Source organism: Mustela nivalis (assembly GCF_964662115.1).
Source record: "Mustela nivalis genome assembly, chromosome: 10".
Taxonomy (NCBI): Eukaryota; Metazoa; Chordata; class Mammalia; order Carnivora; family Mustelidae; genus Mustela; species Mustela nivalis.
This window is the reverse complement of record NC_139029.1, coordinates 63,230,162-63,242,777: the sequence shown is the minus strand read 5'-3', so window position 1 is coordinate 63,242,777 and position 12,616 is coordinate 63,230,162. Positions and strand designations below refer to the sequence as shown.

Sequence of the window (12,616 nt, the reverse complement as noted above, 5' to 3'; positions counted from 1 at the left end):
GCTCAACCAAAAACTAGATAAGTTTCTTATCTTTGAACTGAACACAACTGGAGAAAAGCCTTTATGTTCCAAGGTCAAACACAATACTGGACTCATAGTAAGTGCTCAGGTAGATGGACTCCTTCAGCAAATATTGGTTAAAAGTAATCAGGCATGTGTTGTTTAGTTGGTAAAGAAGTTAAAAAGTTGGAATACAATGAAACCCCACTCAACTCCATAATTATAAAAGCATCTGATATATACCTGCCATTGATCTGTATGTTCACAAAAATTATTTCATTTATACCTTACAATCTTTTATGGTGACTCCTATCAACACTATTTTACAGGGGAGGAACGGAAACAGAGCAACCAGTAATTTGCCCAAAGTCTCACAGATAATAAGTGGCACTCCCAAACACTGAGCTATATGGGCATTCAATGCTTCTAGACAAGGGAGAGTTTAAGAGTACAAGCACAGAGGAGTGAAGAGTAGCCACCTCACAGAGGGTTGTCCAGAAAAAAGTATACACATGCTTATATTTTCATCCTCCTTAGCAAAGCTTCTAGGTCCCCCTTTTTTTTTAAATGCAAGAAATACGGATGTAAAAAAGAACCCTACTTTGTAAGAACTCGGAGAATAGGCCAACAAATGCCCAATGTACTCAGTCTGGCTGGTATTGGTCATGGACTCAAAAGGTATCCATCTCATAGGCAGGAGGACTGGACTATCAACTCCATAAGGGTAGGGATTATGACCTGCTTTTGTTCACCGATATATATCAAGATCTGGAGGAGTGACTGGCAAAGTCAATAATCAAAAAGCCTTCTAATCAGGGCACCTGGGTGGCTCAGTGGGTTAAGCCGCTGCCTTCGGCTCAGGTCATGATCTCAGGGTCCTGGGATCGAGTCCCGCATCGGGCTCTCTGCTCAGCAGGGAGCCTGCTTCCTCCTCTCTCTCTCTCTCTGCCTGCCTCTCTGCCTACTTGTAACCTCTCTCTGTCAAATAAATAAATAAAAATCTTTAAAAAAAAAAAAAAGACCATCACATTTAAAAAAAGAAAAAAGCCTTCTAATCAAACTGAACAGTCCTAATACGTATATCTTCTATTTTAAAACTATTATACTCTCTTGCTATAAATTCATAACATATACAAATGAGGGAAATATGCATTTTTATATGAGAAACACCTCTCATTAAAGGGCATCAACCAAAGTACTCGGTTCTCTATACAATAGCAGGAAGAATACCTCCCCAGAGGTTTCTTTTGAAGAATTAAAATCCTTGCTAGCATTCCAATGTGGGAAGGAATCCATCTGGCTCTGCCAAGTGCACTGCTAGCAAGATTTATCTGAGATAAAGGGCACCCAAATAGTTCTAGCCATATATTCAAACGATTGTAGAAAGACACCATTGCTTCACTACACAAACAACAGAAACAGAACATAGAAGCGGCTTTTCAAAATAGACTAGATTCTATTCCAGGAGGAATATTGAGGCCATCCGCAAAGATAAAAATTTATTTATTTTCCCTATGGGTTTCATTAATTTAACCAGTAAAAATTTTAACTATGTTTTTTATATGGTGGTCTCATGGTTTGGGGTGGGGGACTGGGAATCAAACATCATCTGCTTAAGTCCTAAGATACAACTATCAATTTATAAGAAACAAAATGACCAGATGAGAAGCTATACCACAGGGCACAATCAGCAAAATACAAGCTGAAAAATTACACAGAATAAATTATTTGGCTTCTTCAACAAATACATTGGAAGGGGAAAGTAGAGAATGAAAGGAACCATACATTTAAGATAGACTCACACGACATTTAAAAGCAGCCAAAATTAGATTATGGTGTTTAGGAAAGCACATTTAGGGGATAAAACTTTTTTTAAGGGATAATTACCACAAGTCAGGATAGTGATTACTTGTTGGGGACAGATAGGAGGAGGTATTTAGAAGGTTCTGGGTTGGCTGGCAAGGACTATCTTCTGACATGAGTGTGGTTACAAGGATGTTCAACTTATCCATGAAGTTGTACATTTGTTTTATATGCCTTTATCTACCTGTTCTATATTTAATAAAAATTTAAATGAAGATTTAAAAAAATATTGTCAAGGGGCACCTGGATGGCTCAGTGGGTTAAAGCCTCTGCCTCTGGCTCAGGTCATGATCCCAGGGTCCTGGGATTGAGCCCCACATTGGGTTCTCTGCTCAGCAGGGAGCCTGCTTCCTCCTCTCTCTCTGCCTGCCTCTCTGCGGACTTGTGCTGTCTGTCAAACAAATAAATAAAATCTTTAAAAATATATATATTGTCAAGTGCTGATAACTGTTGAAGCTGGACACCTGGGAGGTATCGCATTCTTTTCTTTTGCATGTATTTAAGTTTCTCCATAATAAAAATTTAAAAATGAAAAAAAAATTTACTTCATACATACTAGTACCTGCCTAGAGCAGCTCTCACCTTACGGAAAAGACAGACAGTAAGTCAACAGTTATCATTCAGTTTATAAGAGTTATGGAAGCTCAGAGGAGAGACAAGAAACCTTGACTGGGGGGTGCAGATGGGGGCGGACGGGTTTGGGGGGAGCTTGAGGTAGCAACTCCTGAGTATAAGTAAAAGTCCTTTAATTAAACAAGGAGGTTCTTAGACTGAAGTGGTTCTAATACTTCAGCAGCCTATGTAAACAAACCAAAATCTAAGCCTCTAAATGCCTCTGGGTTAAGAATAAAAAAACCTAGAGACAACCAATTACAGTAATGCAAACATTAGTTTCCACATATCCTCTACAAAAACTCTGCCCCTAGTTCCTGTCTGTGGAACACTTCTAATCACTTCTGGTTTGGCACTGCTCAATTCCTATAGATTTTGCTCAAGTAAACCCTTAAGATTTTTAATATACCTCAGTTCATCTTTTAATGCAGTTAATAGGGAAGGAGAAGGGGAAAGATACCCAGGTACCCAGAAAAGCAATGCATAAATATCAAGGGAGGAGGGATTTGGGTGGTGGGGGGATCCCTGGCTGGCTCAGCTGGGAACATTCCTGATCTTCCAACTCTTGATCTTGGAGTTGTGAGTTCGAGCTAGGTGTAAAGCTTAATTAAAAAAATAAAATGCACTAAAAAAGACAGAGGGAACTGAAAATAGTTTGATAGTCTGGACAGGCCATGGAAGAGATTTACCATTCCCCTAATTAAAGTAGTCTTCGGAATACCTGTCATGCCCACAAGCCTCTCCAGCGTGACTCCTTAAGTACCGCTCACCCGCTTTTGTTCCACATGCCTTACAGGCTGGACCAGAGATGAGCCCCTGATCCACAGGCTCACCAGGTCCTGTCCTACCTGTTCTGTACACAAACTTGCCAACACAGAGACTCACTGTCAGGGAGTCTGAATTTGAGATACAATGGGGCACAGCAAGTAGAGCAGTAACAAAACAAAGACACAGATGAGACAACAGGACATAAAAGGAGCAAAATCAAAAGGATAAGAGGCATTCATCAGTCAAGAAGAGATGTGGGGGGAGAGGGAGAGAGAAAGAGAAGCTGAAATGGAAGGTGTAGGACAAACAGACTTGCTCTTGGTTCTTCAAAGTCTAAAGCTACTGCTTTCACCTGGACAGCATGAATGATCCTACAGTTGTACATGGAAAGGGACTACCCACCTACAGAAGCTGTCCTGAGCTTCTTTGCCTTCCTATACATCCTGATACAAACACATACATACAAATTGCCTAAGGTAATCTGAGTGTTCCATCTCTTACAATCTGCAAGAGCCTTCCATGTCCACTCAGAATGGGAGTGGTGGGAGGGACTGAAAGAAGGCAGAGGCTAGCTATCAGCCTCTGACATAGCTCGCTAGGAGTGGTTGGCCTCTGCCCAGGGTTTCAGACTTTACTCTAGGATTGTTCACATGCTACCTTCAGGGGATTTCCAGCAAAAGTCAACAGTTTTATTCATTTCTTATCTTCCTGATAGCAATGAGGTCTACAAGGCAGCTGCTTAGACTCTCCCACTTCTCAAAATAAGTTAGTGATTTTTGTTTCCAGTTTTTAATCTAAAAATGAAGCTTTAAAAAAAAAGAAAACTGATGCCCATGAGGGATAGCAAACATAATGATCGTAATATTAGAATTCGTCAGATGGTACTTTACAATTCCAGAAAATACTATCATTTTCAACTTACAAACATTTGTAAGACAAACATAGCAAATGAATGGCAAATTGTATTTCTACTTTATATAAACAGAAGTCAGTGATCATTCCACCGCTGAAAAACATTTGAGTTCTTTTCATTGCTTACAGAACAAAATCTATACAGCTTCAAGGATGTTTATAGTCTCACCATCTCCATCTTCAGCTCCTACTGTATCCACCATTCAGTCATTTATTTATCAGACTTCCATGGGGCAGCTAAACCATCTAGCTACTGTAAAGATAGGACTTAAGAAAAGAAAAGAAAAAGTCCAAGCCCTCCCTCCCCCAACCATCCTGGGACAGAGAAGAGAGGAATAACTAAATTCAACTCAGTGTGCTAATGCTAGGCTAAAATCATGCAACAGTGGATATTATAACTAATATAGACTGAAGATTCACAAGGAAGGCTTCTTGGAAGAGGTGGCAGTTAAGACTGGAAAGGTGAATAGGAGCTACCAGAAATGAGAAGGCTTAATCAGTTAAACAACCAACTCAATCTCAAGTCTTGAACTCGGGGTCATGAGTTCAAGCCCACACCCAGCATGGAGCCTACTTTAAAAAAATGAGAACAGTATGAGAAAGGGCACAGAGAAAGAGGGAATGGTTAGAAAAGGAGATCGGAGGAGCAGGCACAGGACAGAACTCAAGAGGGAGGAATAGAAGACATTGTTTAGCTACTGGGGGTTATTTGTTAAGTTCTTTTTTTTTTTTTTTTTTTTTTTTTTTTAAGGATTTTTATTTATTTATTTGACAGAGAGAAATCACAAGTAGATGGAGAGGCAGGCAGAGAGAGAGAGAGAGAGAGAGGGAAGCAGGCTCCCTGCTGAGCAGAGAGCCCGATGCGGGACTCGATCCCAGGACCCTGAGATCATGACCCGAGCCGAAGGCAGCGGCCTAACCCACTGAGCCACCCAGGTGCCCTTGTTAAGTTCTTTTGTCTGAATATTTGTGTTTCCCTCCAAAATCAAATGTTGAATCCCCACAGGTGACAGCATTATTAGGTAGGATCTTTGGAAGTTGCTTAAGCCGAAGGGAAGACCTTATGAATGGAATCAGTGCCTTACCAGAAGTTCCAGAGAGATTACCAGCCCCTCCCCACCATGTGGGGACACAGCAAGAAGGTGCCAACAATGAACCAGGAAAGGGCATTACCAGAAGGTGATCATGCACCAGGCTCTAGAAATGTTAGCAATAAATTTGTGTTGTTTAAAAGCTATCCAGACAGTGATTTTGTTATAGCAGCCAACAAGGAATAAGACCGGAAGTAATTGGGAGCTCTGAAGGTTTCTAATAGGTATGCTCAGACCATCAAAATATTAAAATAGAAGATGGGCTGGATCAGGAAAATCATATCAGTAATAATCCAACATTGTAATAATCCAACAATAACAACTGTCAACGCCCTCCAGCCAAGGATCACCAGGATTTCTCACCTCTAGTTTACTGTTCCTAGCATCAAGGGAGACAGCATGTCATGGAGAACCACAGAGGGGTCTGAGTAAAGGGATGCTAGAAAGGACTTGGGTGGGGGGGGGGGGGGCGGGGAGAGAGGATTTGGGAGTACGTGCAAGGAAACATGGGTTTGCCCCGGATAGGTTAGCATCAGGAGGTGGGGCAATTCTAGAACTATCTTAGTAAGGTGGGAGAAGTTATCAAAGCTAAATGCTAGGATTATGGAAGGAACAGCAGTGATTTTATCAGTCACCTGGTCTGGGGGAAAAGGGGTGCAAATCTGATCATTTTTGAGGTGTGAACAATATTCATGTTTTGGTTTCTGTCCAGACAGGATTCCAGAGTGATGTTTTTGGTTTCTGTTTTAAGATTTTTAAGTTTTATTTAGGTAATCTCAATGTGGGGCTCAGACTCACAGTCCTGAGATCAAGAGTCACATGCTCTTCAAACTGAGCCAGCCATGCACCCCAAGATTTTCTTTTAAAGTAATCTTTACACACAACTTGGGGCTTGAACTTACAGCCTCAAGATCAAGAGTCACATGCTCTTCCAATTGAGCCAGCCAGGCACCCCCAGGGTAGTCTTACTTTTGACCTGCCCATCAGTCACAGAGTGCTCTTATCTGATTTTGATGTTCTGTGATACCATTTATGCCCAAAAGGAGAACGCCAACTTCTACCTGTGAGTGTCAACCAGCTCCCAGATGGTCGGGGCTGCTTTTCTCACTCTTACACTCTTTTATTCAGTTCTGTTGGGCTTGTTTCACAGTTCTCAGAGCTCAATGGTAAAAATTCACACTGGATTCCCAAATTCCTTCATTTGGTATGTTTGTTGTTGTTCCTGAGAGGGACCATATGCAAGTCAGTGAAGCTCATTTTGCTCTAGTCTTCCTGGATTTCGCATTTGTGAAGCAGAAAGGCATGGTTCCACTAGCCAGTTAGCTGCATTGCTGGGAAATGATAAAGTCCACAGTGCAGTTCATGTTCTCCAGAAGTGCCACATAAGTACAGAATATTGACTTTCACAAGAGCTCAGTGCAGATGCCAGCAACTTGGAAACAAAAGGAAGCAGTTTCTGGGAACTTTTACAAGGCAGCTCCCCGTACACTATTTCAGCTAGGAAGCAATTCTACTTATAAATGGAGTCTCCAACTTCATAATTTCTGCAATTTTTAGAGATACAAGAAATGCATAAAAATCTTCATTTCCATACTTTCTAGTCAGTGTCCATACTTCACCCTCTTACTCCCCATCCCTTCAAAGTACAAATGATGCTCCTCATTCCTACCACCATCAAAAGCTAGTCTTTCTTCACACAGCAGTAGGAAAAGTTAACATCTACAAAAGATATCATTATTGTGGGGTACCTGGATGTCTCAGTAGGTTAAGTCTTTGCCTTCAGCTCAGGACATGATCTCAGGGTTCTGGGATAGAGCCCCGCATTCGGCTCCCTGCTCAGCGGGGAGCCTGCTTCTCCCTCTCTCTCTGCCTGCCTCTCTGCCTACTTGTGATCTCTGTCAAATAAATAAATAAAATCTTTAAAAAAAAAATATCATTATTGTAACTGGTACTAAAGCTGCATACTGAAGCTACAGGATTTTAACTACTGTGTGAAGATTTTTTTAATTCAATGAATACTTGAGCTCCAATCAAGTTTTAGGTAGAGTTCTAGGCCCTTTGGGGCTATATCAGTAAAAAAAAAAAAAGACAAAATCCTTGCCTTTGTGGAGCTTATATTCTACTACATGGGAGAAGAAAAAGACAAATCAGTTACATATACATAGGATGTGAGTATGCTATGCAGGAAAATTAAGTGAGGAGGGGAATTTTAAATGGGATGATCAGTACCAGCCGGAGAAGGTGATATTCAAGTAGTCTTTTTTTCTTCTTTTTTTTTTTTTTTTCTTTAAAGATCCCCTTCACTTATTTGACAGAGAGAGATCACAAGTAGGCAGAGAGGCAGGCAGAGAAGCAGGGGAAGCAGGCTCCCCACTTAGCAGAGAGCCCGATGCGGGGCTCGATCCCAGGACCTGAGACCATGACCCGAGCCAAAGGCAGAGGCCCAAACCCACTGAGCCACCCAGGTGCCCCGATATTCAAGTAGTCTTAAAGAAGGAACTGCATTCTGCAGGAAGAAGTTCTGGTAAAGACAACAGCCCCAAGGCTCCAGAGTTCAAGGAATGGCTAGGAGGCCAGACTGGCTGGAACAGGAAGAATAAGAGTATTAGAGAGGCAACATGGCCTGTAGCCCATTGTAAGATTTTGGCTTTTGCTGTAAGTGAGATGGAGAGCTATTAGAGAGTTCTGATCAGATAGAAAAGATACAGGATAGGTCTCAGTGGAGACAGCAACTTGTGAGTTTTGCTAGAAAAAAGAGAAATAGCAGGAGATGGAGCAGGTGAAAAGGGAAGAGCTGTTTTGTTGAGAGAAATCACAGTATACCTTATTTATAAACTACTGTATATAAAGCTTGAAATTAAAAATCAGTTCTCAAAATTAAAATCTGATCTTCCCAAGAATACTGGGTTTTTTGGACTGCTTTATATAAAGAAAGTTTTATGTAAAGAAAGAAGAGGCTACATTTGCTTGAACCATTCAGTCAATGAACTAGTATTACACGTATATGAATGAATACAACCAAGTCAAAGGAAATTTTAAGGATTTTATTTGTCAGAGAGAGTGAGCACACAAGCATGCACAAGCAGGGGGAGAGGCAGGATCCCCAACGAGCAAGGAGCCCAATGTGGGATTCCATCCCAGGGTCCTGGGATCATGACCTGAGCCAAAGTCAGACACTTAACCGACTGAGTCACCCAGGAATCCCAATAATTTCTTAAATCTTTAAAGACACTGAGCTTTCATACATGTGAGGTATCGAACTACAAAACTGATTTTCTTAAAAGCTTGTTTGAATGACTCTTTTCTACAGTCTTTCCACATAATAAAGAACTAAGAAAACATGTTATGGCACCATCTACTGTCAATCACAGTGGTCACATATTCAGAATGCCCCTTCAGTAAATGTTACCACTCAAGCTCAAAGAGTGTAATGCTCAATCCCCTTGTATAACCTGAATATTTTAAAAAATGGTATCAAACTTTTGTAAAAGTGTCCCTGCACTTACAGAAATTTTAACCAAGATTTACTTTGTTCTTTTTGCTGAATTGCTCATTTAGTGGTTTAGAAAAAAGTACCAGCTCAAAGGGATTTCTGCATAATTGGCCATCTGTTTCAACGTAATGATCACAGGCTGCACCCTGAAAGTAATTCAGAGCCTAGATTCAGTTTCCTTAGTTTCCTCCTTCAGGGACCTTGAAATAGGTGAAATCTGCATTAGTTTCACAACAGCATTTTTTGAGGCAATATTTTTGTGGTGGGGTCTGAGGCTTTAATTGAAGAGACCCTTTGTTTTAAAAAAGTTTTCCTGGGTTTGTATTTGAAATTTGAATGCAGTTACCTAGAACCTAATAGCTGCAATGTAATGGACTTGGAACCAGGAAACCTGCATTCAAATTCTGACCCTGCCCCATACCTGCTCAGTGACTCTGGGCAAGCTTCTTAACTTCTCAGAGCCTCACTTAGCTTTATAAAGTGAAAAGAACCCCAGCCTCGGTGCTATGGTGAGGATGGAATGACCATGCTGCAGACTTACTTACATGCCTAGTACAGTCATGGGCACATTATGAACTCCCAGTATATCTGCCCCACCTGAAATCAGATCAGGCCAAGCCCTTCCCTTTTCCTCTCCCCCTTAGGAAAGAAGGTTCAATTCTATACAGAGCTATTTATAATCCTAAAGCCACTGCTCTAGAAAAAAGGCAGGAATTCTGAGCTAATACTCTACTGAAACTATTAAAGAGGGGAAATTTGTTTTGTTCCCACTGACAGCTCAAAAGTTTATACCATAATTCCCCTTGCTGGGGGAATGACACGAGAAATGGTTTTAATAAGTTACTTGTTTCAAAATGACTATTGAAATATTTAGGACATACTATACTATGATGACCAATACTTTATCTTGGATATGCTTAAATATTCTTTTTTTTATACTTAAATATTCTTAATCCAAATAGAAAACTTGCATTAATGTTGGTTACATGCATAAGTATACCAATACATATATTTGGAGTTATAAAAATATATGAACTTTGATATAGCAGGATTATATTATCTCGGAATTTTATCTCCTAATTCAGTGTGTTGGAAAGTGAAAACACTGAAAATGGTTGCCCTGCAATCCCAGAGACCATGGAGAACTTGGGAAGCAATACAGAAGAGAATTTCATGGAATTTGGAGTCAGAAAACAAAAAACAAACACCTGAGTTTAAACCCAGGTTCTGCTACTTACTATGTATAACTTTGAAAAGTTTGTGAACCTCAAAGCCTGTTTCCTCTCTGAAGCAGTGATATCGATAATATTTTTTTCCTGTATTAAGTGGGTTGAATAAAGTCATGCACCTTGAACTCAGAATAATGAGGAGGGCTATTAACACGAAGCAACTAAATCTGGAGTCCCTGGTTATGGAAGAGACATTTAAAGTTGTCAGTTAAGTGTGTTAACAAGCTCACTTAGCTTAGAAAGCAGAATATTCAAGTTTAAATAACATTCCAGATTTTTTCTTGCTAATTATGTGACCTTGGCCAAGACCCAATTACTTTGTACCTCAGCTCCTCACTTAACTGTTAGGTATGGGTAATACTAGTTACAATTTGTTAAGCATGGACCATGCACCATGCAATCTCTTAAGTTTATTCATGAGCTCCAGACTTTACAACCCTTCAAGGCAGACGTTCTCATTTGGGTTTTGTTTTTGTTGTTGTTGTTGTTTTTCAAGATTTTGTATTTCAAGATTAAGTAATCTCCACTCCCAATGTGGGGCTTGAACTCACCAACCAGAGATCAAGAGTCACAGGCTCTACCAACGGAGCCAGCCAGGCACCCCCCTTCTCATCTGTTTTATACATGGCTGAAAGTGAAGAAAGTTAAACTTGTTCAAGGCGACTCAGCCAGTCAGTAGTAGAACTTGGACTCACATCCAGGCTTAGGTGTCTCCAAATCCTGTCCTTTAGCTACCCAATGACCTACATGCACCTGCTTCTCCTAGAGAAAAGGACATTCATTCGTCCCATGAAAGTGCCTTTTGAACTGAAATGTCCTACAGGAGCGTGAAATACTGTTACTACTCCAGGTCAACACAAATCATTCACAAAATGGGTTTGTGATTTGCCCCTCAGTGCCGAGGAACCCTGAAAGAACAAAAGGTTACACTTCAAGCTCTCTCTCACCTCCTCCTCAGTTTTACTTGAGCAGACCTGATAAACAGCATTAAAGAATAGAAATCCAAGTGCAGCTCTGTGTCGTTCCAAGGCGGCTCTCTACACTCCCTGGAGTCCGGGGCAACACCCCATGCTTTTCCTCCAGTGTGGACAAAAGACTTCCTTGGGCTAGCTTCTCCTGCATCTGCAGTTCGCTAGGGTAAGCACACGGCAGTCCCGAGAACATTTGCACACCAGTGCTTTCCACATCGAACCGTAGCAAACTTCGGTTCCTGGCACGCATGCAGTCAATCTAACTACGGCGAGGTTCAGCCTCTTTTAAAGGACAGGGTGTAAAATTTAGAGCCGCTTTCCCCTCGGGCCGTGTCGTTAACTCATCCCATGGAGTGAGCTCTAATTCTCTTCCGTTATGCACCCTTGGTATAATCAAATTCTTGGGGATCCTACCAAAGGGGCTCTGGTGTTGGGCGCCAGACATCACACCTGAGGGGCTAAGGGGACCTCGGTGTGCTATCACCCAGCAGGCCCTTTTCTCTCCCTTCCTTAACCCGGGAGGTGCTACCCCCAGCAGAGGCAGGAAAGGGACGTCCAGGCGACGCGGAGGGGGTTACCGTGCCCAGTCAGCTCTCCACTCCGCGGAGGCGCTCCTGCCCGGAACGTCTAGGAACTCCGGGACAAGGGAAGCATACTCATTTGCATGGGAAGAAAAGTCGCCCGGCTTCCCAGAAGTCACGGGCCCAGGGAACGCAACTTTCCGCGGTCCCGGACTTACCTTTCAGCTCCTCACTTCGCCGGGGGCGCTGCAGGCAGACGCCGCGCCGCCCCTCCAGCCCCCGCCCGGTGAAGCCGGCGCGGCACGTGGGAGGGGCGGGGGGCGCGCGCGTCCGCCCGGGCGCCCAGCCCTTACCTCAGACGCCGAGATCCCGAACACTCCCGCGATCTTGGCGTAGAGCTCCTGGGTGGAGGTGAAATTCTCCACTCGGCCGGTGGCGCTGCCGTGGGCCAGCTGCGTGTAGAAAACCAGCTTGCGTGTGGGAGGCGGGGGGTCCGGGAGGCCGCCGCCGTCCGCGCCCACCTGCTCGACCTTCACCAGCTGGGAGGCCTCCTTGGACTTGGCTTTCACCTTTCTCCGGAACCCCAGGGGCATCTTGCCTGGCCGAGGGCGGGGGCCCACCTGCACTGCCAACGGCGGCTGCCTCTCCCGCAGGATGTCGCGGACTTTGAGCTCGGGCCCCCGGGCTCCGCGCAGGTAAAAGCCGCCGCTGGGCCAATGGCAGAGGTGCTTCCGCCCGGCCGCGCCAGGTCCGGGCCCCCTCCGCCGCCCCGAGGAGGGGCACCTGGACAGCAGCGGCCACCTGCCCTCCCTCCGGGGAGACCTGCAAAGAGGAAAAGTTGGGCCCGTACCCGCATCTCATCTCCCCGGCTTCTCTCCTTGCCTTAAAAAAAGAAGGAAAAAAAAGGGGGGGAAAGGCTCTATTTCCGTAAAAGCCTCAAGATGCTGAAGCTACAGAACACGTCTTAGAATACAAACACGGTGGGCTTTCGGGGCTTTTCACGAATCACAAGGATGGGGCCACTGGGGATAGGGATTTAAGGAGAAGTCAACCTTCATCGGCCTTCTCCGCACCTCACACCCTGCACGGCGGAGTTGGAAGGGGAAGTTTTGAGATTGGTGCCAGAGGACCCTGCTCCTTTTTCCACAGAGAAAAT

The 12,616-nt window shown here is 43.3% G+C and overlaps 1 protein-coding gene across 2 annotated transcripts in view; it reads right to left on the bottom strand.

The window, feature by feature from the left end:
• The window catches only part of GIPC2 (GIPC PDZ domain containing family member 2), an 87,439-nt gene extending 75,136 nt beyond the window's left edge, over window positions 1–12,303 (bottom strand). Inside the window, exon 1 of one of the 2 annotated variants that reach the window (XM_082686684.1) lies at window positions 11,814–12,303. In XM_082686684.1, coding sequence (XP_082542810.1) covers window positions 11,814–12,053 — 240 coding nt within the window. In that variant the 5' untranslated portion in view covers window positions 12,054–12,303. The remainder of the gene's footprint in view (window positions 1–11,813) is intronic. The other variant, XM_082686682.1, reaches the window with a different exon arrangement.
• Window positions 12,304–12,616: the final 313 nt, after the last annotated feature.